Below are 26,100 nucleotides of genomic sequence, written 5' to 3'. Positions count from 1 at the left end.
CCTTTTATTAGGATCTCGTTGTTTCACCTTGTTTTTGGTTATCTCAGCCATTTCAAAACCGATTTTCATCTAATAAACTTTTGATACCCCTTAGAATTGCATGCTCTTTGACATCTCATAGAGTTGTTTCTGAATATCTCGCAAAACGTTAAAAGCTAAATCCTCACCTCAACCAGAATTGTACAGTCCCTTTAACCTTGGCACATTAGTTCTGATAATTCGAGGTACATGTAAATCTTATTACTTGATTGCAATTATATTGTCATTTATAGCAAATTGCATCTTTACTAAACATAAAATTGACTGCAGATGTGAAATTGCAGCAAATTTTCAGGCCTCCTGTAAATCTCCAGCAAGACTTGACTGAGACTGTATCATCATTGACCTATGACCCTGGACAGGTGCCATCGGACACACAGGTGCGTCTGTCCGGCTATGGTGTGGAGCTGGCCATCAAGAGCACGGAGTACAAGGCCGTGGATGACTCGGAGGTGCGTGACGGAAAGGAGCAGGCCGAGTCGGACGCCGACCAGGGACCCGACGAGATACAGGGCTTCATCTTCAGCACCCTCAAGTGAGTGTTTGTTCTGATTTCGAAAAATGTGATATGATATTTGTGATTGAAAGCTGAATAAACGATAATAATGATAATAATAATGTATAACTTTCGCTGACTGAGTAGGAGGTGTACAATTGGTCATTAACTGTATGTGTGCCAAAGTGTGAACCCCTTTTGTGCCACATTATTCTGTGACGGTAGTGCATGAACGCCTTTGGAAAACAACATGTTTTTCAGAGCCATGCAACTTTTTGTGGAAGTGTTTACATGTATGCTAGAAATCCAATACAGCAAAGTTGTAGAAAAAATTGCAAGCTCTGTGGTGATGTAATTTGTATTACAAAGCTGTGGCTATTTTTCTTGCAAATGACCAGTATTCAGACACTAGACAGCAAAATTGCATTCTTGGTCATGATGACACATACTTTCATAAATACGTTTGGAGGCATGACTTTTTGAAGATGTAACCTTTACAGAAAAATTAGAATTTACTTGTAAAGCCCATATGGAGCACTGCTATTCAGTTGTGAAGCACTGCAAGCTATAATCATGAGTGAGCTAAAGAATCATGCTTTATGCTTTCAGTGTACTGAACTGTGGCATATTGCGGTTTATCAATTGGCTTGTGTGCGGTTATGCATTTGAGCAAAATATGTGAAGTTTGAAAGCCGTTGACTGATGAGTCGAGCATGTGAATGTGGCTCATAAAGAATCAAATGAGAAGTAGTTATTGATCTTGCTCCCCCATGCTCTAGCCATTTTAGGCTGCAGAGTGACATCTCTCATGTGAGCCTTCCAGCCACATTTCTTGTCAGGTTTCATCACAAAGTTGCTGTGGAGGGGTAGCATGGGAAAAGTTAGCTGCTTATTGTTGTTTCACTAACAGCGCCCTCATTATTTGGACAAATAATGCTCCATAAGTTCTGTGCTAAAATGTTGTACGTTGGAAAATTAATGTTGGTCTCGGGGATACTTTTGGTTTGCACTGGTTTCTTTTCTCATGAAGTACTGTGATTGCTTAATCAAGAGTTAAATATTATTCAAGTATTTGTAAGAATCTTTGATTTGAATGTCTTCACTCAGGGAGCGTCATCCAGACCTTTCCAGTGAACTGAACCAGTTTAGACAGCATCTGACTGATAACATCAACAAGATGGTACCCCTCAAAGTCTGGCAGCTTCAAGGTGAGTGAAACATGTTTGTTTGTTTGTTTGTTTGTTTGTTTGTTTGTTTTCCTTTTCCTCCTCAGATTATTAGCACTTATGAATGACATTTGACTTGTAGTCCCACCTATGCATTTCTGTGTTCCCACTATCTTTATTAGAAAAGCAAAACAAAACTTTAAGTTAGAGAAACAGAATGGTCTGCCAACTGTTCAATGGGCATACATTGTATGATTGTTAAAAGATTTAGCAAGTGATATTCGGAGGAGACTTTTATTTGCAAAGTGTTGATGTCAATTCTATGTGACCAAAAGCCATGTGAAAAATATATTTAATTGATGTGCGTGTAATAGAACCAGGCAAGCCTAAGTAAGTAAGTATTCCTTGTTATGTACCAGAATGTGGCTTGTTGCAGTGTGCTGCTTAGACATAGCCCAGTTAAAAATCAAGAGATTGATTGAACGTTTTTGTATGTCTGCCCCCCTTTGCATCAGATATTGCCTTCCAGGCGGCCCAGCGTGTGCTGTCCTCCTCTTCCCAGGATGCACTGCATGTGCTGCGAGAGGTCAGCCAGAACTTCCCCATGCTGGCTCGGTCACTCACCAAGACGCCGGTGAGGAGTGAGGTCCAGAAGGAGATCAAGGACAACCAGAAGGTTGGTGGTCACTCCTCTTTGTCACTCTCTGTCAATCGGGTCTGACGTGTGGTGGGAATACACTGGCGCGCATTATTTCACTTAGCAGTGGGCACATTATTTCATGAGATGATGAAGTACTACCGTATCGCTGTTTGGGAGTCAAAACCTCGTATCTAAAAAATGTCAAGTGTTCAAAGAAAAAAAAAGAAAAGAAAAGAAAAGAACCAAAACAAAAACATGACAGCCAAACACTATAACAAATGGGATCACTTTTCCTTTGACATGCTGTTTTGGCTTCGTTTTGATGGGAAGATACTGTAGCTAGGATTCGGACAGGCCATCACTTACTGATTATCTGACAATAAATTCAAAAGGTGATTTATTCCACAATATGAAAAAACAAGATTTGTTACCCCAGCGACAATATGCATTGTTGGTTCACAATGAAAGCAGTGTAATATAAACCACCGGTTAGAGAAAGAAAAAGAAAGTATGGTGTAGTCAGATAAAAAAGGAAATAGTGTCCATGTCGTGTATTTTGTGAGTAAACCTGTAAGACATTTTCATATGTGATTCAATTTGTGATCGGGAACACCATCAAGGAATGAGAAATAAAACTGATCCCTCTTCAGGAGAAAACTTAGTGATTTCTCAGCTTGGATTACAATATAAAGTGAATTTATGTCATGTGAGACGACATTCTTTTGTGAAGTGCTAACTTTGCTAATATCAGCCAACTGAATTTTACAAAAATGAAAACACAGCGAAATTTATATACTGCATGTACTGTCTATGACTGTGAAAAACCATGACTTAACTCTGTATGTGCCATTGTGGAGACCCCCTGAGTGCCACATTATTCTGAGACAGCAACGTAGTCATGCTTTGAGAAAACATTCTGTTTTTTAATTTATGTTCCTTTTATAGATTTCTGTTAAGCTGAACATGTAGTAGTGGAGGAAATTGAGAAAAATTGAGAAAAGTTGTGGAGAAAATGCCAAGCTGTGCTTTGATGTTAATATAGTACACCACATTTATGATTGTTTTTCTTTTATATGACTAGTAGCTACATGTTTTTGTAAAGGCATGACTTTTGCACACAAAATAGTGACAGAAACTTAGAATTTACATGCAGATCCAGCAGGAAACATCGCTTGATAGTCAATCACAACATAAAATGCAGGCTATATGCAAGAGGTACGGAAGCGCAAGACAGGCTTTCATTGTACTGTGGCATTTGGCGATTTATCGATTGGTTTAGGCGGGTTTGTGCGTTTGAGTAGAATATGCTAAGTTTGCACGCCGTCGACTGAGTCGGACATGCGAACGTGGCACATAAAGAGTTAAAGAAGATATTGTGTGCATACTGGAAAAAAAAAAGGTCTGTGATCATGTGAAAATTATATTACTGGCTGTGCAAATGGACACAGAAAACCCCATAGCGTTTTACACACTGTCCAAAGTCCATGGCACAGAAAGGATTAAATGAATTTGATGTACTTCAATAACAAGATATAAGACAACATAATGGCCTTGGTACATTCTTAGGAGAAATATTGGAAATTTGGTTCTTTTGCAGAAAGTTAGCAGTGACTTTGAATGTGCCTAATCCTAATGTCTCAGTCCTCCCTCATTGCATGGAAGTATGTTTCATGCATGTATGTATGTATGTATGTATGTATGTATGTATGTATGTATGTCCACATGTATGCATGTATGTATGGGTTGATTTGAGTGTCTGTGTCTATGTGTTTCTTGAATGTATATATGTAAGTCTGTGTGTATGCATCTTTTCAAAGTATTAATTTTCTGAAAGCAAGAAATAATTCATTTTTTCCCTGTGTCTCTGATCATTCCCTCAAGATATTTGCAATGAGCCACAATGTGGATCAAGGAGATGCCATGGTAATGATCAACGGACTTGTCATCGACACTGAGCTGGCTGACCCATTCATGTAAGTTCTGCCTTTATTTCCAAAGTTCTATCATGGATAGCTCCATGTAATCTCCTAGACATATGTACCATCCCCTGCCCCACCCCCTCAAGCAATAGTATGTCATATTACACAAAAACATAATGGTGGCTGTTGCTATATATCAAAAACTATGAGTATTATCTCAAGGTACACATATTTTTATACAGCGATGCCTCATAATGCTTGTTGGTTGATTAATTGATGCCTTTTATTGGCACTTCTCTGGTAGATAACTTCTGGTATGCTGACCACATTCATTACAGTTATCATGGATGGGTAAATTCTTCAACCAGAACTGACAAATGCTGTATTGTCTTTTGTGTCACATGTGTCTAGGCTGCTTGATTTACTGAAGGCTGAAGGAAGACTATTGGAAGGCCTACACCAGCTTGGGATTCAGGTGAAATATATCACTCATATTCAATCTCAATTTACACTTTGAAATTATATATTGCTCAGGGCTCGTACGCGTCATGGAATTTCTGGAAAGTCAGGGAATTTCAAAATACTTTTTCCAGAAGCAAAAAGTCAGGGAAAGTCAGGGAATCCATCTATTTCTTCTGGAAAGTCAGGGAAAATCATTTTTTCAAGATATTTGTTAAAATGATGTTTGATTTCTCTTATCAACAAAGGAAGAATAGTTTGTCAAATTTGTGGTTTCTCGTATTAAGACCGTTTTCGTAACAAACTCCACGCACATTGGTGTCTAATTGCGTCTTTCATGGGCATGTGCACGTGTACTTGTGTGTATGACTATCGACTGGCAGTGATGTAAGGTGCCGTGGTGCCTTTGTGTACACATATGTACATACGTGACATGAGCGCTGCTGATGATGTGATTGGCATTATTTTAAATTGCGTGCATGATCGAAGCGTCAGTCATCTAATACAGGGCTCGACACTAAGGGTGGGATTTCACGGAGCACGCGAACGATTTGCGAAGGACGCGAATGGCAAAATCCAGCATTCGTATTTTAGTCTGCAAAAGATCGCCAAACGAACGTGAGGGTTCGGAAGCGTCGTCAATTGTTCGCGAATGTCGTTTTTACTTCGGCGAGAATTTCAAAAAAGTTTGAAATTTTTGGCGAACCTTTTCCACACACTTGGTCGTGATTTGCTCGTGAATTGTTCTCGAAAGTGTCTTTAAAGCCTCGTCATATGCGCAAGATCTTCGCAAGACACGCGCGATGTTCGCAAAATGTTCGTGAAACCCCAAACAGACTCCGAAACTTTGGAGAATGTCTCGCGTATGTTACGCGAAATCTGCGAAGTTTTTCCGATCATTTTACGACGTAATCGCAAACTGTTCGCATACCTTTTGAGATATTCTCGCGAACGTTTAGCGCACGTTTGGGGGATATATTACCTATACGTTTTCTACAAATAAAAGTCGTAGCATACATCTAAACATCAAACAATTATTAACAACTACAGTAACAAAAGAAATTAAAGACTAGCAAAGAGAAAGAAATGTTTGATATACAAAAAAAAAATCGCAGAATACACTTAATATTAATCTAAAGTATGCAAAATTTCCTTTAAACTATAGAAATTATGTGTTGGAGGAATTGCTAAAAAAAATCAAATGCTTTACTACTTGTAGTGGAGATAGGTCCTAGGGGAAAAAAAATGTAGGCAAGCACAGGATAGAAAAATGAGAGAAAAAGAAAGGAGAAATAGAGGAAAGAAAAAAAAAAATCAACTCAAGACAGCTTCCACCTCTCCTTGGGTACATTTCCTCCCATGATTATTGAAAAATTGTCGTTGTTCGCATTTCCGTCGCGTGTTCTTCGTGAACGTAACATGCTGTACCTAAGCAATGATACACACGACATTCGCACATACGTCGTGGAAACTTCGCACAAATTGCGCAAGAATAGTTTTCGGCTTCATTGTCGGAACGCATTCGGAGAAAAACTTTTCCGAATGTTGGATTTTGTCATTCGCGTCGTTCGCAAATCGTTCGCGTGCTCCGTGAAATCCCACCCTAACGGTGGCCCGGTAGCCCGTGGCCACAAAAAACGCACATCGGGCCACCACAAAAAAAAAAAAGTTGGAGGATTGCCTTTACTTTTGGAAATGGACAGCGGTAACAATCGGCTCCGTAAGATGCTAAAATAAATGTCAGATGTTTGCTTTTAATTTTGGAAATGAATAACGGTAATATTCGACTCGGTATGATACTTAAATAAACGTCAGATGTCTGCTTATACTTTTGGAAATGAATAACGGAAATATTCAGCTCCGTAGGGAGCTAAAATTAATGTCAGATATTTGATTTTGCGTTCGGAAATGGATAAGGATAACATTCGGCTCCGGAAGATGCTGAAATAAATGTCGAATGTTTGCTTTGACGTTCGGAAATGAATACTAATAATATTCAACTCCGTACGATGATAAAATAAATGCCGGATGTTTGCTTTTGCGTTCGAAAGTAAATTGCACTGAAATTCAGCTCCGGAAGATGCTAAAGTAAATGTCGAATGATCCCTTTGACGTTCGGAAACGAATAACAATAATATTCAACTCCGTACAATGATTATGTCTGATGTTTGCTTTTATAATGTTCGAATGTAAATAGCAATAACATTTAGCTCCGGAAGATGCTGAAATAAATGTCGGATATTTGCTTTGACGTTCGGAAATGAATTAAAATAATATTCAACTCCGTACGATGGTAAAATAAATGCCGGATGTTCGCTTTCATGTTCGAAAGTAAATAGCAATAACATTCAGTTCCGGAAGATGCTAAAATAAATGTCGAATGATCCCTTTGACGTTCGGAAATGAATAACAATAATATTCAACTCCGTACGATGATTGAATAAATGTCGGATGTTTGCTTTTACTTTCAAAAGTAAATAGCAATAACATTCGGCTCCGGAAGATGCTAAAATAACTGTCAGATGATTGCTTTTTCGTTCGGAAGTGAATAGCAGTAATATTCTGCTTCATACGATGCTAAAATAAATGTTGGATATTTGCTATTATATTTCGAAATTAATAACAGTAACTTTCATCTGCGTTTGATGGTAAAGTAAATGTCTGATGTCTGCCTTGACGTTCAAAAATGAAAAACAGTAACATTCGGCTCCGTACGATGCTGAAATAATTGTCAGATGATTCATTTCACTTTCGGAAGTGGGCAGCAATAACATTCAGCTCCGTACGATAATAAAATAAATGTCGGATGTTTGCTTTTAAATTTGGAAATGAATAACGGTAATATCCTGCTCCGTACGATGCTAAAATAAATAACAGATTGTTGCTTTTACATTTGGAAATGATTAACGGTATCAATCGGCTCAGTTAGATGCTAGAATAAATAGCGGATGCTTGCTTTCACGTTCGGAAATGAATAAGGATAACATTCAGCTCCGTAAGATGCTAAAATGAATGTCAGTTGTTTGCTTTTACTTTTGAAAATGATTAACGGTAACATTCGGCTCCGTAAGGTGTTAAAATACTAGTAAATGTTGAATGATTGCTTTCACAATCAGAAATGAGTAACGGTAACTTTCGGCTCTTTACAATGCCAAAACAAGTGTCGGATGTTTACAAATGTCTGTAAATGCTCCCACTTTATCATCTCAAACGTAAGTTTTGACCACCTACATGTAAATAGGCATCAACTTTTATGATAACTCTATTCATTTATTTTAGACATGGGTACCTGTATCACGTCAGTAATGCTTAATATTTATTTTTCTATGTTTAGTAGGACCGATTTAGTTTTTCTTGTGTTTTTCTTGGTTTTTTTTTTGGCCACCAGATTTTACTTTCGGGCCACCAAAAAATAGAAATCAATGATTTCGGTGGCCGGATCGGGCCACCAAAGATAGAAGTTAGTGTGGCGCCCTGTCTAATAACACGAATGTATGATTACTTTTGGATTGAGATAGTGCTTTGATTTTGATATAGAATTTGAATTAAAGCATTTTACCACAGAATATTGACAACACAATCATTTCAATGTAAATAATAATCATCTTCCCTCTCCTTTATACTTGAGGATGTTAAGGCTTAGATAATTGTGCGTACATTTATTATTGAACTTGATCAACTGCATTATCGATATCCAAGAAAAAAACTAGAATTGTGAAATTCTATGTACAAATTCAAAGGAGAGTTGTCCTCTTGTGATATCACATATTCTGGCATAGTTCTGTCCAAAGAGGGCAACATACACACTTTTGCATAATTCTTGTTAACAGGTTATCCAAATTTGCTCAACATTTTACTGTTGGGTTTCTAAAATTGTTTTCTACTCACCTAATCCACGTTGTTGTTTGGGGAAAATTCCCCTTTAAGGTGCTTCCTTCAGAACAAAGCATAAGTGTGTATAACCGAATATACACACTTGTTTTGTGTTTTGCTTCCTAGTATTATGATGATGTATTTTTACACACTTTAGAATAAGATGTGTACATCGTGTAAAATAGTCATGGAAATTTACATTTTCTGCTCTGGAAAGTCATGGAAAGTCAGGGAATTTTGAAAATGTGGAAGCGTATGAACCCTGATTGCTTGAATTATTACATCATAGACTGATGAGATATCAAGGCAATGTGACATACATTGTATAAGCTCCTGTGCCTCTTAAAGGACAAGTCCACCTTCATATACATAAGGATTGAGAGAATGCAGCAATATTAGTAGAACACATCAGTGAAAGTTTGAGAAAAATTGACCAATCCGTTCAAAAGTTACGAATATTTTAAGTATCTGCGCAGTCACTGCTGGAAGAGAAGACTACTACAGTGTATGATGTCACATGCGTACAACTATATAAGGAAAATAAAAAGAGAATTTCACAAAACTTTACTTTTTGAATAAAGTGCACATTTCTTCGACTTGCTACTGATGTATGTTAAGGGTAACGTTATTCCCCCTGCCTTCTGAAAGAGAGAGGTCGAGTGTTCTTTTGTTTTGCGAGAAAAATGGAAATATGGTGAATTTTCTTTATTCTTTCTTTATATCGTTGTACTCATGTGACATCACAAGCTATAGTAGTCTTTTCATCCAGCCGTGACTGAGCAGAAACTTCAAAAATTCATAACTTTTTAACGGATTGTCCGATTTTGCTCAAACTCTCACTGATGTGTTCTACTAATATTGCTGCATTCACTCAACCCACATGTCTATGAAGGTGAACTTGTCCTTCAAGTTTAGGATTGGGAACATTGTATGTTTTTTTCCTTGTACAGTCTTTTCTCAAAGATTTTTGTGTGTGTGTGATTACATATCTTTTTTTTCTGCCTTCATGTCTTCAGCAACTTATTCAGCAAGATATCAGCAAACCGATGATTTTTCTTGTAGATTGCATACAATTGTATATCGCAATACTGCTCAAGGAAAAACAACACTCCATGGTGTAGAAAAGCTACTATAACATATCAGTTGATAGGACTTTGAAACTGTATTTAAGTGTGCAAAAGGAATTTTGTGATTCATCTTTTGCACATTTGCAACAGTTACATTGGTTAGAGTGGTATGCATGCTGGTCAGAGATCCTCAGTGTAGAAATGCTTTTTGTAATTCTCGTTTGCAAGATAATGTTTGATATGAATTTTCATACTTTGTACTTGTTTATTGTCTGTTAATAGGGAGACAGCCTTGCCCATGTAATGAAAACCAAGATTGAGTCTCTACAGGACAGCTATGCTGTGGACATCCGTGACAATGCAGTCATCGTGAGTATTTTTGAGCTGCCAGTTTGTGAATAATGTAGCCACTGTTATCCTGGTATAAATTGAGCTATCTTTGTTTTGAAGTTCTTGTGTGAAGGATATGAAGTTTTTTTACTGGCACAAATCATATGACTTTTTCATATGCCATATGGCGTAAAGATCGTGAATAAGTCTTTTTTTACTATTTAGCACTTATATATGCACAGATTTGCTTGAATGGTGCTACAATCTTGGCTGAACCATACCTAAAATAGATATGCAGTGACTTTAATGCAAATTCAAATGCTAACCACATATTGTTTCACACACACAAAAAAAATTGTCTTGTCAGAATGAATTTTGTGCTTTCTTTGTATGATTTTTATGCTGAGAAGTTTGACACTCAGAGAATTATTATGGCAAAATATGTATTCATGTTTCTCAAAGAAGCGCCCGCTGTTTGGAATTATGACTCTGAAATAAAACAGTGATATGGAAAGAAACTTTACTCTCTTTGGTTTGTCAGCATGAACAATCTTTATAGGGGATAAGATAATGCCATTTGCTTTTGCAATATACATGTAATTTAGTTCATAATACATGTGTCTCTGTGATTGTGCACAAGGCTACCTGAAACATTGAGGATTTCATTGTGTTCTTACAAGTGAATATACAAGTTTCCCCGGTTTGGGAATTATTACTGCCCATTCAGATGGAGACTGTGTTGTTTGCGTTGTTTCTTCCGTGATAAAAATGTTTGTGCTTGTACATTGCCTTTCCTCTTCGTCAGTACATCAATGATCTGGAGAGTGACCATCGGTACCGGTCCTGGCCATCCTCGGTCCAGGAGTTCCTCAGGCCCACTTTCCCGGGAATGCTGAGGCACATTGCTAAGAATGTGTTCCACATCGTAAGTGCCACAGCCCTTTTCGTCTCTGATCAAGCAACCTTGACGCTTAGTTTGCTGCCAAGATGCCTGTGTTTTACTGCCTAAAGTCATGTTAACTGTCATTATCTGTGAACTAAAAGGGAAAGTTTAGAATGATACACTGCTAAACGATTGTTTAGCATTGCTAACTGAACTGTATGGTAATATTCAAATCGATGAAAAAAAAAATCTGAAGCACACAAAAGTTTCGAAAATCATGCTATCACTATCAAGATATCATTGTCCGAAATCTCTCAAGTAAACCACGTACTGAATTATTTTGTCTTGCACCATACGAGTGTATGTCTTTCGGAAATTTTGTGTATGGTGCATCCAGTTACTCACAAAACTTTTCACAAAGTACAAAACAATGCAAAACAAAAAGACAAACCCCTGTACAAAGTAATATGCCCCTTGCTCCCTTGAAAAGAATTTGACTTGGACTAAAAGCAAATATTTGTCACAACTGCATGCTAATCTAAACTGAAAAAATAACATTTGAAAACAGGCCCCAAACCTTGATCCCAGTTAAAAAAATGAAAAAGTAAATGAATTTAAAAAAATTCTTCAAAGGCATGCCTGAGGGAAAGAAAATAAATCTCATAAAACTATGAGTATTGTGTTTGTTTACGTTCCATCCAAGAAGCAAACTTCTAGAGCACTGACTTGCTATAGCATATGGGTCTGATGGGGTAGTCTCCCTTTTCTCCCCATCTACAGACACTGATCCTGGACCCCACAAGTCCAGACTCCGCCATCCTCCTGGACCAGGCCGAGATGCTCTACCTCAGCGACGCCCCTCTCAGGTTCGGCTTCGTCTTCGTGGTCAACGACGAGGACAATGTGGACGGGGCCGAGGATGCTGGGGTGGCCATGGTCCGAGCCTTCAACTTTGCCCTGATGGAGGATGATGGGACCAAGGCTATGGACCTCATCACAAGGGTAGGACATTTCTCCCCTCTCCCTGCCCTTGGGGTGACACAACATTTGCTCTTGCGACAATTGCTCCGGTCTTATTTTCTCCAAGGACTTAGGGTTAGGGTTAGGGTTGTGATAGGGTTTTAGGTTTAGATGTGAGGATGAGGATTAGGGTTAGGGTTACAATGTTTGTAGGTAAGTAGAATTTATGTTTGGCTTAGTGTGCAGATATGTCTTGGGAGCAATTGTCACAGGAGCAAATGTCAATGGAACCCCTTCTCAGTGATTTCTGTAGGACTCCCTGTTTATCTCTTGGCATCCTTGTCCTCTCTCCTATCTTCAGACGCATTCCTTTTCCAAAATTCATTTCTGTGATCATGCAGCATGTTGTGCCTGCATGTTTTTCAAAATGACTGTTCCAACTTTGATGAGATTATGGCCCCCCTCCCCCCGACTTTTTCAGAGTTTCAGGTAGATTTGGTCAGAACAGACTATGGTATCTTTCAAGTGATTAGTAATCATTGGCTCTATGAGACAATAAGTTACCAAATATGTGTCTATCACTGAGGATAGTATAAATCATTATCATCATCATGGCCATCCATGTCATTAGTATACATCTCACGTTTATCATCAGAACTTGTTGTTACAAGGGCAAAACTATTCACTGTCTATACAAACGCAGCTTTTCTTTTTTCTCCACTTCTTCCTCAGATCCACCAAGAAGCAGATGAAGTGATCCAACCAGAGGATGTGATTTCTGTCTTCAACAAGGTGTACCCTGGAGAGGATATCCCTACCATCCTGGGACCAGACTCAGACTATGATGATCATAGACAGGTGGATTTTTTAGAAAAATTGACTGAATTGAAGTATGATTGTTATTATTAACGTGACGGTCAAGGAAGAAATGAATGCTGAAGGCAGCTAGAATACTAGTGCATTTTATGTATATTGACTGCTGAGAGGGTCATGGCAAAACTCCTTGACCCATATTGATTCTGACATAAGTGCTGTGGCGCTTTGTGCCTTTTTGAGCCAGAACGTAAATGTTAAAATTGATGTACAGATGTTTACATATATCTATGTATATATCTATAAGTGTGTTTGGTTGCTTGTTTGTTTGAGTATGTATGTAAATATGACCATGTATGTGTGTGTGTTTGCTTGTTTGTTTGTTTGAGTATGTATGTAAATATGCCTAGATGTATATACACATACATGTGTATGTTTGTATATACTTGTGTATATTTGAATGTGTGTTTACATGCATGCATACCAGTTATGCTTATGTTTTCATGTAGAAGTATTTCTGTGGTTCTGTGTCTCTATCCAGGATGGCAAGGCATATTTACAGAAGACAGCACTAAGAGAAATACCTCGGGTTCTCATCAATGGTGTGCCATTATCAAAAGATGAGGTGAGCAGCTAGAAAGGCAGGACATGTTGAGAAATAATCTCTTTACACATACCATGCATCCAAACCTGCCTTTGTGACCACATGCCTATAATGACCACCTAGAAAGCAGTGAACAAATTTCATGACCATTTACCTAATGTGCCCAGTGACCACTGATTTTGGTTTGAGCAGAAGGATGTAATGTGTAGGATGATGACTTACAGGTGTATAATAATGACCTACAGGTGCACAAGGAAATATTGAAAGCATGAAACAAATGACAAGCATAAAGTTTACAGTGGTCATGAGGTACTGTAGGTTGTGTGTGTGTGTGTGTGTGTGTGTGTGTGTGTGTCTGATAGGTTTAAAAAATTATGAATTTTGTTCAATTGACATAATTATGAGATTTTAGTGTACTGGAAGTTTTCGTGAAATGCTGTATTCTCAAGTGTGGAGTTTGTGTAATGAAGCAGATAATGATCAGTTTGATCAAGTTGATCAAGAAAGCTTTTTCTGTATTATGAGATTTATGCAGTATTTTATATCACTTTTGCATACTTCATATGATTTGCATAAAACATTGCATTGTATATTTAACAAAAAATGTGATTCAGCAGCACAAGTGAGAAGAATACAGGTGTTTAATATATTTGTTCATACTAGTTTCATTGTAAATATAAGCCTGATATTGAATGAAATTCAAATAAAGAATGTCATGAAAAAAGTGTCGCGAGTGTGTGTCTGTATGTGCATGTGAATGCAAGGTACGTACATCTATTACAATCTTGCTTAAAAAATGCTGGTATTTCCCTGCATATAACCACATTAAAACAAAATGAATGATATTCATTTGTTTCAGAAGTTGAAGGTTGTCACACTTGTGTTGTGCACTATGATGATAATTTGGTCTTAATTACCCAGGGTAGCCTCTTCAGTCATAGCAATGATTATCCAGAGGGCCCTGAGCATTGAACAGATGTTGATGTTGTCGGCCGCACCCATTAATTCTTCATGTTTGCTTTGCACCTGTTTGTTGGCAGCTCGATCCTGACATGTTTGAAGAAGCAGTGGTAACTAACATCCTTGTGAATACAGGAGAGTTCCAGAGAGCAGTTTACAGGGTGAGCAAGTCCTCTACTTCTGCCTTCTACTACTACAATACTACTGCTGCTGCTATTACTACTACTACTACTACTACCACTACTACTACTACTACTACTACTACTACTACTACTACTACTACACTACTACTACTACTACTACTACTGCTACTTCTACTGCTACTATTACTACTACTACTACTGCTGCTACTACTACAGCTACAACGACTACAACTACTGCTAGTAGTAGCAAGGGTTAGAAATGCTAACAATAAAAATGATGATGTTTATAATGAAAATAATGATAATATTGAACATTCTCCTTTTGATCTCAGTATGTTTCTTCTCAAAAGAATTTAATTGTGATTTTGGAAAGATGCATCAATGGTCAAGTAATGTGCATGCATACAGTGTATCTATTGTTTATAGAGGGAACTTGAATGTGCAATGGCCTGGTGCCATCTACCATGACAAGTAACAAAGAAATAGTTGGTAAAATATCAAAATACTCTCATACTCTTGCAAGATTTAGTTTGCTCATTGATGAAGATTGTTTATGCATATAAAGAGATTACATACTTTTGGTTGAGATGGGGATTCAAGTTTCCAACTTTTCTGTGAGATGAGAAACCTCTTATGAAATATGACAGAGCATACAATTCTAAGAGGAATTCACAGTTTATTTGATGAAAATTTATTTCAAAATGGCTGAGATATCCAAAATAAAGCAATCCCAATAAAAGATGGGACCCACATTTTATCAGAATTGCTTGTTTTACTTTGTTTTTGGATATCTCAGCCATTTCAAAATTGATTTACATCAAATGAATTTTGAATTTCTCTTATTATTGTCTGCTCTTTAATATTTCATAAGTGGTTTTTAATTATCTTGTAAAAAGTTCAAAGCTGAATCTCCATCTCAACCAAAACTATACCATCATCCCTTTAAGCATTCCATACTTGGCATAATAAGCCAAGTAAAATTATGTTTTAGGCATTTTTATTGCTGAATGACTGTGTGTTTCTGAAGTGACCAGCATCTCATGATATCTCCCACTGACCTCTGCACAGAATAAAGTGAGTGACCACTCTGACCTTTTGGAGTATGCCATGACCAGGCCCAACGTCATGCCGAGGCTCAATCTCAAGATTCTCAAGTCGGACAATGACATCATCGATCTCTCCCCAGTCTCAGGTAAGCCTTGGTTCCTGTAGGTCACATTGCCAATTTGCCAAACTCGGCCAAAAAGGGATCTTGGATTCTTTGAGTTATTGAATCTGTGTCTGCAAACCAAACTAAGTTGTGATTAAAAGAGAAGATATACAAAGAAGGACTTTTGATTTTTAAAGTACAGCCGGTAGATTTCACCACTAATAGATAACCCTCCTCCCTATGCACACACATCAAGAAAAAAGAAGAAGAAAAAGATGACAGAGCCAAATGTTTTGTTTCATATGGTAGGGCTCTCAAGTAAGACGAGGCAGTTACATAGTGTGGAAGTGAGGTCTACAGAAAAATTACTGAGAACAAAAAAAAAAGGAAGAAAAAGGCTCCACTATGTTTGATTTCAAGAATACCAACCTAGCTGTTATAGATTGTAAACATGCCGTTAATGACAGTGTACATTTTTCAAATTGATAAGAACAAAAAGTATTTTGAAAGAACTACAGGTCTATTGAGAGGTATGAGAAAATGCGAAAGAACATGAGCAGTTTTATACCGTGCCAAAGTGATGATGTCACAATCTTCTGTTCGTGCATGGTTAGCAACCATTGTGTTCACAGATATTCGGGATACGTTAGGTTGTTAAAAACCAGTTTCCATGGCGATGAATGGCTATGAGGTCACACTCTGGTACTCTATTGCACTGGCTGCAAAGAATTGATTTTCTCTTTTTCCTTGAGAGGATTTTCTGAAGTCCAGATTACCATTTTCCTACTTGCAAGTTAAATGTAGATGGTGCAATGTTTTCTCACATTGGATGCTGCAGCATCCTACACACTGGAGACAGCACCAGAGGAGCACCAGCTGATGTCCAATCACATGGGAGGGCTGTTGGCTGGATCCATGCGCTATCTCACAAAGAAGGGTAAGGGAGGCAGGTGGAGCCAGAGAGTAGAAAGTTCTCCATTTTGTCACTATAGAAAAGCCTTTGAAATGTTGGATATTTCAAAGAAATGTTACAAATATAGATGATTTTTTTTTTTTGGTATGCCATTACCTCTATGATTCCTGGATCACTGGTTTTATCATGATAACAATTCATGATAAGTCTTGTGTAGTTCTTAAAATGTGTGAGAAAACTTGCCTGTTCTCATTTTGTGTCGTTGGTAAAGGCAAGCCAAACCTGTGTAACCTTGTGATTCATAGATGTGCATTAGCCCTTCAAATCGTGACGAGAGTATTGAATTTATCTATATCTGGCTTTATTTCTCCAACCTAAGGGTCTAAAAGACATTATGCTGATGGATTGTCCATCCGTCTTTCTGCCTCTCCAAGATTTTGTACTTTTGGAGCTAGATCAAGAGGAAGCTATCAGCATGTGAACACAGTTCGATAAAGGGATGATACTGGTATATGGCAAAAGACTGGTGACATACTGGATTACGGGGAAAATCTTGCCAAAGTTCGAGCTGAAAATGTAGTTGGGAGTTATTCTTTTGGAGCTGCTTTTTTTTTTCCTCATAAAACATGCCTTGAATTAAAAGTAAGTTCTTTTGTAGCAATATGCCTTTTTAATATATGATAATGACTCAATGTTTATGGACCAGTTTTGATTTATATTTTAAAAAAAAAACTATCCAGGACAAAACAAACTTTCATTGATTTGGGAAGTATAGTGATGGACAAAAGATAAGCAGTTATCGATTATCAAAGACATGTTTGTACTTTTAAAAAAAAATACAGATGATGAAGCAGTCAGGCCAGTGTCCATGTGGGTGGTGACAGACCCAGAGACGGCTGAGGGGAGACAGTTCCTGCGAGACGCCGTCCAGTTTGTGGTGAGCTTTGAGGGACTGGTGACATAAATTATCAGGATTCACAGCATTCCAGTTCGTAAAAATTTAAACATTGATCTGATAGCAACTCTTACTGCAGTTGCAAGTGTCATGGTAATGACAAGAATCCTGCTTCCTGATGGACTGTTACTACAGGACGTTGCTATTTTAGCAAGAGTTGCCATCCTAACATCTTTCTTTGAAGATATGGCTGTGACTTGACATCACGGCTTGCGTACAGTGCAAGGGAAATGAATGAATTAATGAACTAGAGAAGCACTCTAAGAGAGCAGACCTCCACCAAGCAGCTCATTTCCACCACTGATCTTGTTCTTCTATAGAGATCGGTGATTTCCACCCATACACTGTACGTATGCATTCTGAAAATCACCCGATTTCCTGATATAGAAACCTTTTTTACATCGTCAACTTCCAGCTGTGCGGCATGCCTCGCCCTAGCAGAAACTAGAACACACACTTTAGTGCGCAGTTTGAACTCCCTAGTTCATTGACCCTACCTACCAAAATGAATAAATCCTTCATAAAATCTGTACAAATTCCCGCATCGTCACCACAATCAAATCATCTGTTCCTTGTGTCATCCTCAACCTTTCCTGTAAGTTTCATTCAAATCCATTCTCAACTGTTTGAGTTATTTTGCACACAGACACACAAACCAACTGACAAACAAACAAACAAACAAACAGATCAGTGCCAATGAAAACATAACTTCCTTCCTTGGCGGAGTTAATAATGAGGTACTGTATGTTATTGTCATCCCCCCCCCCCCCCCCCCCCCCCGACAAAAATGGAATTCAGCTGTTAGCAGCAGTGCTTGCCACACATGACATTTCCCATTAAATCCATTTGATCTATAACTCTCATACATGGCATTGTGTTTATAAATGAGATTCAAAACACATTCACATGCATTGTCTGGTTCTGCTGTTGGTTGTATGAAACTTCTGAATAGATCCCTTGACATACATGTACAAGCATTGTGCTTTCACCCATGTTGTGAGTTTTGATACATAAGACCAAAAAGAGAAAAAAAGAAAATGGTGACCATCTTTCAACAACAAAAAACCTTTCAAAAAAAAAAAAAATTTGATGGTTTAATTGGATGCTTGTCTTCTCAGAAATCTTCCAACAATGTGCGAGTGGGCTTTGTGCACAATCCAGCCTCTACCACTGGGGATGCTGCCAACCTGTGGCTGCCTAGAGCCATGCATGCTGCCATGGAAACGCAGACGAGGAACTTTGCCAAGAACTTCATCTTCAAGCTCATCAAGGAGGAGAACTATAAGAGTATTGTGGATGGGAGCAAGACACCGAAAGAATTCCATGTCAACGTGAGTAGATGCTTAAACCGTATGACCCCCAAAAAATTACGGTGGTACCCTCTGCAATGATAATTTTCAAAATAGTGAATCAATTCAAATACAATTTCAGGGTATGCAGCTATAACTCATTGACCACATCTTACAGAAAACCCTGTTCGATTTGCTTCAATGGTCAGAGAGAAATGAGGAATTCTGTAGAGCATGTCAGGAATCTATTCCCTCCAAGTTCTGTCTATTGTGTTTACACATTGATATGCAGTTCCAAGAGCATCCAAGTGCTAAACTTGGAAGAATTAGACTCATGACATGCTCTACAACAATCCACATGTCTCTGTAACTGCTTCACCAAATTGAATGGGGTTTTCTGCAAAATAGAGCTAAGATGTTATATCTTAAGACCCCGAAGTAGAATTTGGACAGTTTAATCATATTGGGTATTATCAATGCGAAAATCCTATTGTAATTTTTTTGAGGACATACTGTACAGAGATTGAATATTACAAATGTCAAACATGCTATGACAACAGCCGACTCCTTTAGCTCTTTGTGCCTTGTTCGAGTTGTTTTTATTGCAACTGATTGACATATTGCCCTACATTGACGTAGAAATATGCACCAAATATTCAGTGTTTCAGCGGTAGCCATGATAAAAAAATCATGGGCAGACATACTCAAGTTGGACTTGAACCAACAATCTCCTGAATACTAGACAGTTGTTGTATCCTCTAGACCACTGAACTTAAAGGTCCTGTTTACCTTTGGGAGTAGTGATATAAAATTTTTTCAAGATATCACATTTTATTCATATGTGTAGGTCTGTTGTATCACAAAACATTCTGCAATATTAAATCTTTGCAACAAAGCCTAAAGTATAAGGAGATATCAGTATTTTTCTCATTAAACTGTAACTGTAGACTTTTTAGTTTGGAAGCATTTTTATTATAACTATTGTTCACATTTTGTGTATTTAACAATAATTAACATCAATTATATGGATTCAGATTTTTACAGTGGTTGTTTCTATCCCTAACTCACATTTTAGAACTATTTAAAAGCCCTAATCCTGGGTTTTTGTTTCATCTGCATATGTGACCGTGCATCACAAAACAAACAAAAAGTTGCACCCCTTGATTTTATGTGAGGACTCAAAAAAGGTGAAATGGTTCAACTAAGTCAATCTTGAGTTTTTCATATTTTCTGAAAGAGCTATCCTTCTTCCACATTATTATTCAGTTTGGGATCTTAACATGAATGGGAAAGTGTGTTTTTAGCAGTTTTTCTACAACCCTTTTTGGGGGAAGAGTAGAATGATCAGGTATGTCTTAGAGGCCACTTTTCATGTCTTAAAATCCTTTGCACACTCTTCACTTTCAAGTCTAATAACTTTTGAAAGGATGATGCTACTGCTTTGAAAGTTAGCATTAATCATGGGCAGAATGTGTTAATAGAACATGCTCAATTTCAGCTTAATCTGAAAATCCCTTCATTGTTGTTGCTCCGGTGGTTTACATCCTGTTTTGTCCCTTTGAATGCACGGCTTGGTAAAGATTTTTAAAGCGCTTGAATAGACTGTGTACTTCAGAGCCTCTTTTCTCAGTTCACACTTTTCAGAGTATGTGCTTTCTGTCCAGTATTTAGGTAGGTTAGGGGAGTCCATTTGAATTGAGTTATACATCATTTTAAAGCTTAGAGTCTGCTCTTTCAGAATCTGCCCTTAAATAAAAATCCATGTCTGGCGCCTTTTTGTTGGTTTTGTGATGCAGGGTCACATTTGGTAAATGATGCCTTGACACAAGAATTCATTAATTTGATTACTTCTGTATTCAGGACCCGCTGCTATAAGGGATATGAACTACATGTAGCACTGGCTGTCAGACAGAAGTTCAGTTATGTGATATACTAACATGCAAAATTTCTATGTCTGGGAGGAAGTAAAGTGAATTTCTCTTCATACTTAAAAGTGGCAGAAACGTCAAATTTGGGACTTGCCAGAATAACAGTTTTTTTCTCTTTTTCCCAGGGAATGGACATGGATGCTTTCAGCCAGGCGTACCAGAAGTCTTTTGCACCCATCTTGGCAAACCAGCAGGCCTTTGCCAGGGACACCCTGGGGCTGAATCCAGGTGCCAGGGCCTTGGTGGCCAACGGCAGGGTAAGGGGCCCCTGGGCGGCATAAAGGCTGGCATGTCAATGCAATTCCCTCAACCCTCAGTTAGAGAAATGTTGCATCTGCGAATCTGTTACTGAAAAAAAAAAGGCATTGGATTCACTGTCAGTATTGTGATTTTGCCTTGGGCCTGCAGATTTTCTCACAGAGCAAGCAAATTTCATTGGAAAATCTAGGGACATGTGTACCTCACTTTGGCTTTTAGTATAGATTTTATTGATTTGTATTTCAGAGGAGATAATACACATTTAGATAACTAAGTGCATCAGAGTTGAAGAAAAATGTTTCGTAAGTATCATTGTATGTCTGAAGCTTCACTCCCTACTCATCATGAGCAATTAATCCCTTTCGTAATCATCACTTCTTTTAAATGTCATCTTGTTTTACAGGTATATGGACCATTTTCTCCAGGAGAGCTGTTTGAGATGGCAGACTTTGAGCTGATTGAGAAGCTTATCAGCAGTAACTCTGCAACTAATGTGAAAAATAAAGTGAGTACATATCCTTTGTGCTCATGCTGTAATGATATTGTCTATCATTGTCGGTGTAATCATCATTGTCAAATGTTCCTGCACTGTTATTGTCTTGTCAATCATTGTCACCAAATCATCTTCATTGTTATCACCTTGTGTGCTAATGTCATAGTTGTCATTCCTCTTCCCCTGTCCAATTTCTAATATCTTCACTTGCTCGTGTTAAAACCATCTGTGATGTCAGACCTGTACTTTTGGACCAGAAAGAAAACAGTACAAATTTTTGAAATAGATGTGCCATCCCAAATATCACCTGTCTGAAGTATTTGATGATTACAATGATTACCATGTGCTTGCTTATAATTAACTGGAATGGAAAAATGGGAAACAGAAATGTTCTGGTTGTATTATGTTATCATGTTCATGTACATGATGACAGATGTACCAACTCTAAGTTTTCTACAGTATTTTGTGCTCTGTTTTTTGTTGGTTTTTTGCTTGTTGGTTTTTTTTTTATTATTATTATTTTTAGCGGAGGTGCCAAAAATGCTGAAGGTTTCATGGAAACTATTTTTTTTTTTCTGAAATTGTATTTCTGCACATGTCTAAGGCAGGAAAAGTGAAAATACTTTTTACTGTTTTGCCACAAAAATATGCCTTTCCAACCCTCAGAATACTGCAGTGCTGTATACAAAGTTGGCATCCCTGTAATCATTATAGCCAACATTATTTGTGGTGTCCTTATTTTCCATCCTAGCTCCAAAGTAGCCAGGTGAAGGTAGCCAAGGGAGAGAAGAAGGACTCTACCAGTGACCTGGTGATGCGGACGGATGCCCTCCTTGCCTCCAGCAGCCAATCAGATGCCCGGAAGGACACCCAGTACTGGAAGAAGCAGCACAGGTGGGACTGCATCCCTGTTCAGTGGATGATGTTTGTGACAGAGTTTTAGCCACAGATTTTAAGGGATGCTACAGTTTTGGTTGAGATGGGGGATTTCAGGTTTCCAGTTTTGTTTTTTTTTATGATGATTTCTTTATGTAACGAGAAGCCTCTTGTGAAATATGAAAGAGCTTATAATTCTAAGAGGAATTCAAAGTTTTTTTGATGAAAATTAGTTTTGAAATGGCTGAGATATTCAAAACAAACCAATCCAAATGAAAGGTTGAACCCACCTTTTATTAGGATCAATATATGTTTTACTTTGTTTTTGGATATCTCAGCCATTTCAAAACCGATTTGCATCAAATAAAGTTTAATTCCTCTTAGAATTGTAGGCTCTTTAATATTTCATAAATGTTTTCTAGTTATCTTGCAAAATGTGAAAATCTGAATTCCCCCATATCGACCAAAGCTATACCATTCCTTTAAACCTGAGTGAAATCAGAAAGAAATTCACACAAGTAAAACGAGAACATTTATTTTCTGAAATAGCTTTTAGGCTCTCAATTCAGGAATCAGTTGTAAATTTAGTACTGTAAAATCTGTTATTTTTGCGTAGAGATATTTTCACAAGTGAGGAGGTCACAGTTGCTTCTATGAGAACCTACCTTTCATAATGTTGTGGCTTTAATCGGTGACAAGCGTAGAGTACTGGTGATGTAAATAAGGATGTGATGGCCATTCATTGCCATGGAAACTGGTTCCAAACAACCTCATATGTGACCGTGCACCTCAAAACGAACATAAAGTCGCACACACTGATTTCGCGTGAGGACTGAAAATAAGTGAAATGAGTCAACCTAGCCGAACTTGACTTTTTCATATTTTCTGAAAGAGCGGGTCTTCTTTTACATTATGCTAAAATTTGGTATCATAAAAAGGGCAGGAAAGTGTGTTTTTTAGCAGTTTATCTCGAACATTTTTGGAAGAATAGTGTAATTAGGTGTGTCTTTAGAATCCCTTTTTCATTTCTGAAAAACCTTGTCCACACTCTTCACTTTCAACTCTAATAACTTTTGAAAGGATAGTGCTACTGCTTTGAAAGTTGGCATTAATTATGGACAGTATGTGTTAATGAGGTGTGCTTAATTTCAGTTTAATCTGATAATCCCTTCATTGTTGTTACTCTGATGGTTTACTTCCTGTTTTTTGTCCCATTCATCGCACGGCCAGCATGGTTTGGTGAAGATTAAGCGCTTGAATAGACACTGTACTTCAGAGCCTCTTTTCTCAGTTCACACTTTTCCTTAGTTTGTGCTTTCTTTCCAATATCTAGATAGGTTAGGAGAGTCCATTTGATTTGAGTTATACATCATTTTAAAGCTTAAAGTCTGCCTTTTCAGAATATGGTCTTAACTAAAAATTCATGTCTGGCGACTTTTTGTTTGTTTTGAGGTGCAGGGTCACATATGGCCCGGGTGTTAAAGCATGCACATGGTTCCAACCCAAGCTAAAGCAAAAGATTGTAACATCGTCACTTCAGTATCGGTACTCTGTAATGATACGATATTCATGTCTGACCCCCATGACACTGCAAAATTAAGTAAGATATGTAATAAGCATCAGCTGTTCATGATTAGCTATCTTTGATTTCTTCATTTTCTTGTCTTTCTTTTTTTTTTTTGCCCCCAGCATGATATCTGTAGCCCCCAGGAAGCCAGACGAGCCCAGCTACGACATCGTGGCCGTGCTGGACCCGCTGACCCGAGAGAGCCAGAAGTGGAGTCACCTCCTCCTGATGCTCTCCGAGGCCCTCAACGTCAACATCAACGTCTTCATGAACCCCAAGGCGCAGCTCTCGGAGCTGCCGCTCAAGAGGTCAGTGGCCAATTTGATAGTGGAGGCGGGGGTCGTTTCTTCATCTTGCATCACATAAGTGTATATTCTTCTGAATTTCAAAGGGGGGGGGGGGTGGGGGTTGAGGAAATCATCCTCCATTTTTCCATATTTTCGGATTCCCGTTTCAAGATATTGTAGAGGAATTTTCAGAAAGATGAAACCATTAAAGCCTTATGGAATTTTTGTTTTCTGTGACATGTCTCTTTTAAATGTCAGTTTCACATGGTCTTTTTCAGTCCCACATATGCTCATTTATGCTGGGTTTTAGTGGTATGAAAAGTATGGAGTCCTTTGGCAGTTTTCTTTTTGTGACATTTAGTATATGCAAGGAAACCATTACATCTTCTCAACAAGTTGTACCTTGTCAAGATTTGGTTTCTCAGTTCACATTGTCCGAAGCTCATTCGAAAGATCAATGGATTAAATCCATGAAAAGATTGAAACATTTACTTTCTTGCATCTTAATGCAAACCAAGAAGGATATTCCATTCAAACAGTAGAGGTTATAATACTAGTACATATATTTGGAAGCTGTTGATTGAGGCCAATTTGTGACCTAACCAGTAGCATCCTCCACAGATGCTCTAGTTTAGAGACCCACTGTCACACAAAAGACACATTTGTGTTTGATGGTAATATTCACATTCTGGAAAGAGCTTTGTTTTATACTGATTAGCCTCGCAAATTCAAGCTCTTTTCGTTCTTTATTATCAAACAGCTTCTACCGATATGTCTTGGAACCTGAGTTGGCATTCAGAGTTGATAGCAGGTGAGACATACTTTTTCTAATTGTCAGGAAATTCAGTGACTTTCCGAATGCCCAGTGCCATGTTCAGTTTTCTCTCATTTGTGTTTGTTTTTCATTTAAAGAAAAACTTTTGTGATCGCATGTAGAGAACTCCCTAACAGCATGCATAACCTTGGGTAGAAGAAAAACAAAACACAACAACAAACAACAGATTGTTTGCTTTTTCTGTGTCCTGTGTTCTGGACTGCTTCAAGAATGCTGATATTTATCATTGGAACTGAATTGCCATAAGTAATTTCATTTGCATTGTTTTTTGAGCAACTCAGCAGTGTGCTGTCATAAATTGTGTAACTGCGTGTCAAAGATACACAGGGTCATGCTTCTGAAAATGCTATACCTGTTAATGTGGGATACCCCCGAATAGCTGCATGTCACTTCATAGAGATGAAAATTCCTTTTTGTAGTGAGTCACAAGTTTTGTCAATAGACATCATTATTCAAACGGAGCCAAACTCTTGTGCTGTCCATGAAGTCAGCTATGATTGATGAAAAAAAAAAAACACCCAAAACCTGGTATGTGTGACATATGCATCACTAATGCATTTCTATTTGATGGTAGCTTGACCGCCGGACCTTCGGCCAAGTTCTCGGACATGCCGGCGGACACACTGCTGACCATGAATGTTCTCACACCAGAGAGCTGGCTGGTGGAGTCTGTTAGGACACCCTATGACCTGGACAACATCAAGCTCAGTGAGGTGAGACAGTCAAAGCAGAGATTTTGTCTTATCTCGTATTGTAGCCCTGGTTTTTAAGACTGAGAAAAAATAAGGACTTGTGATGCCTAGGGTAATGAGAAAACCCTTGATAGTAAACAATTGTTCATTGTTTCAGGAAGTTTCAAAGATTTTATTGTGTTCAGTGTAATTTTTTTATGTTTCATGCATGTTTCATAGTATGATTATGATCTTATTGTAAGATTTACAGGAGAGGCATACATTGCCATCTAAATGCAACTGGAAATCAATGTAGCCATCTCATGAAACCAGGAAATTCATGAAGAAGTTTAGCTTGTAACAGGTTTAAGTACTCACAGCCTTAGAAATGTTTAATAATCTGCCAGTTGTCTGTATGTCGCAGGGTCTAGTTGAACAAAAAGATTTCCATTTGTAACAATGGATGTACAAGTTACTTGTCAAACTCTTTTATCAACATTCACCTATTCATCCCCTCCCCCTCCCC

The 26,100-nt window shown here is 38.0% G+C and overlaps 1 protein-coding gene across 1 annotated transcript in view; it reads left to right on the top strand.

The window, feature by feature from the left end:
* The window catches only part of LOC139723879 (UDP-glucose:glycoprotein glucosyltransferase 1-like), a 42,122-nt gene that overhangs the window by 3,612 nt on the left and 12,410 nt on the right, over nucleotides 1–26,100 (top strand). Inside the window, exons 5-25 of the mRNA XM_071635088.1 lie at nucleotides 402–574; nucleotides 1,643–1,743; nucleotides 2,217–2,377; nucleotides 4,223–4,314; nucleotides 4,672–4,735; nucleotides 9,942–10,028; nucleotides 10,795–10,914; nucleotides 11,653–11,874; nucleotides 12,565–12,690; nucleotides 13,187–13,270; nucleotides 14,290–14,370; nucleotides 15,421–15,544; nucleotides 16,341–16,439; nucleotides 17,258–17,352; nucleotides 18,489–18,701; nucleotides 20,713–20,844; nucleotides 21,249–21,350; nucleotides 22,090–22,232; nucleotides 23,904–24,089; nucleotides 24,829–24,879; nucleotides 25,478–25,616. Of these exons, the coding sequence (XP_071491189.1) occupies nucleotides 402–574; nucleotides 1,643–1,743; nucleotides 2,217–2,377; nucleotides 4,223–4,314; nucleotides 4,672–4,735; nucleotides 9,942–10,028; nucleotides 10,795–10,914; nucleotides 11,653–11,874; nucleotides 12,565–12,690; nucleotides 13,187–13,270; nucleotides 14,290–14,370; nucleotides 15,421–15,544; nucleotides 16,341–16,439; nucleotides 17,258–17,352; nucleotides 18,489–18,701; nucleotides 20,713–20,844; nucleotides 21,249–21,350; nucleotides 22,090–22,232; nucleotides 23,904–24,089; nucleotides 24,829–24,879; nucleotides 25,478–25,616 (2,595 nt within the window). The remainder of the gene's footprint in view (nucleotides 1–401; nucleotides 575–1,642; nucleotides 1,744–2,216; nucleotides 2,378–4,222; nucleotides 4,315–4,671; nucleotides 4,736–9,941; nucleotides 10,029–10,794; nucleotides 10,915–11,652; nucleotides 11,875–12,564; nucleotides 12,691–13,186; nucleotides 13,271–14,289; nucleotides 14,371–15,420; nucleotides 15,545–16,340; nucleotides 16,440–17,257; nucleotides 17,353–18,488; nucleotides 18,702–20,712; nucleotides 20,845–21,248; nucleotides 21,351–22,089; nucleotides 22,233–23,903; nucleotides 24,090–24,828; nucleotides 24,880–25,477; nucleotides 25,617–26,100) is intronic.

Source organism: Diadema antillarum, unplaced genomic scaffold (assembly GCF_040938485.1).
Source record: "Diadema antillarum isolate AM-2024a unplaced genomic scaffold, OU_Dant_1.0 scf00000201, whole genome shotgun sequence".
Lineage (NCBI taxonomy): Eukaryota > Metazoa > Echinodermata > Echinoidea > Diadematoida > Diadematidae > Diadema > Diadema antillarum.
Note: the sequence above shows the minus strand (reverse complement) of the source record. Positions and strands in the feature narration are given on the sequence as shown.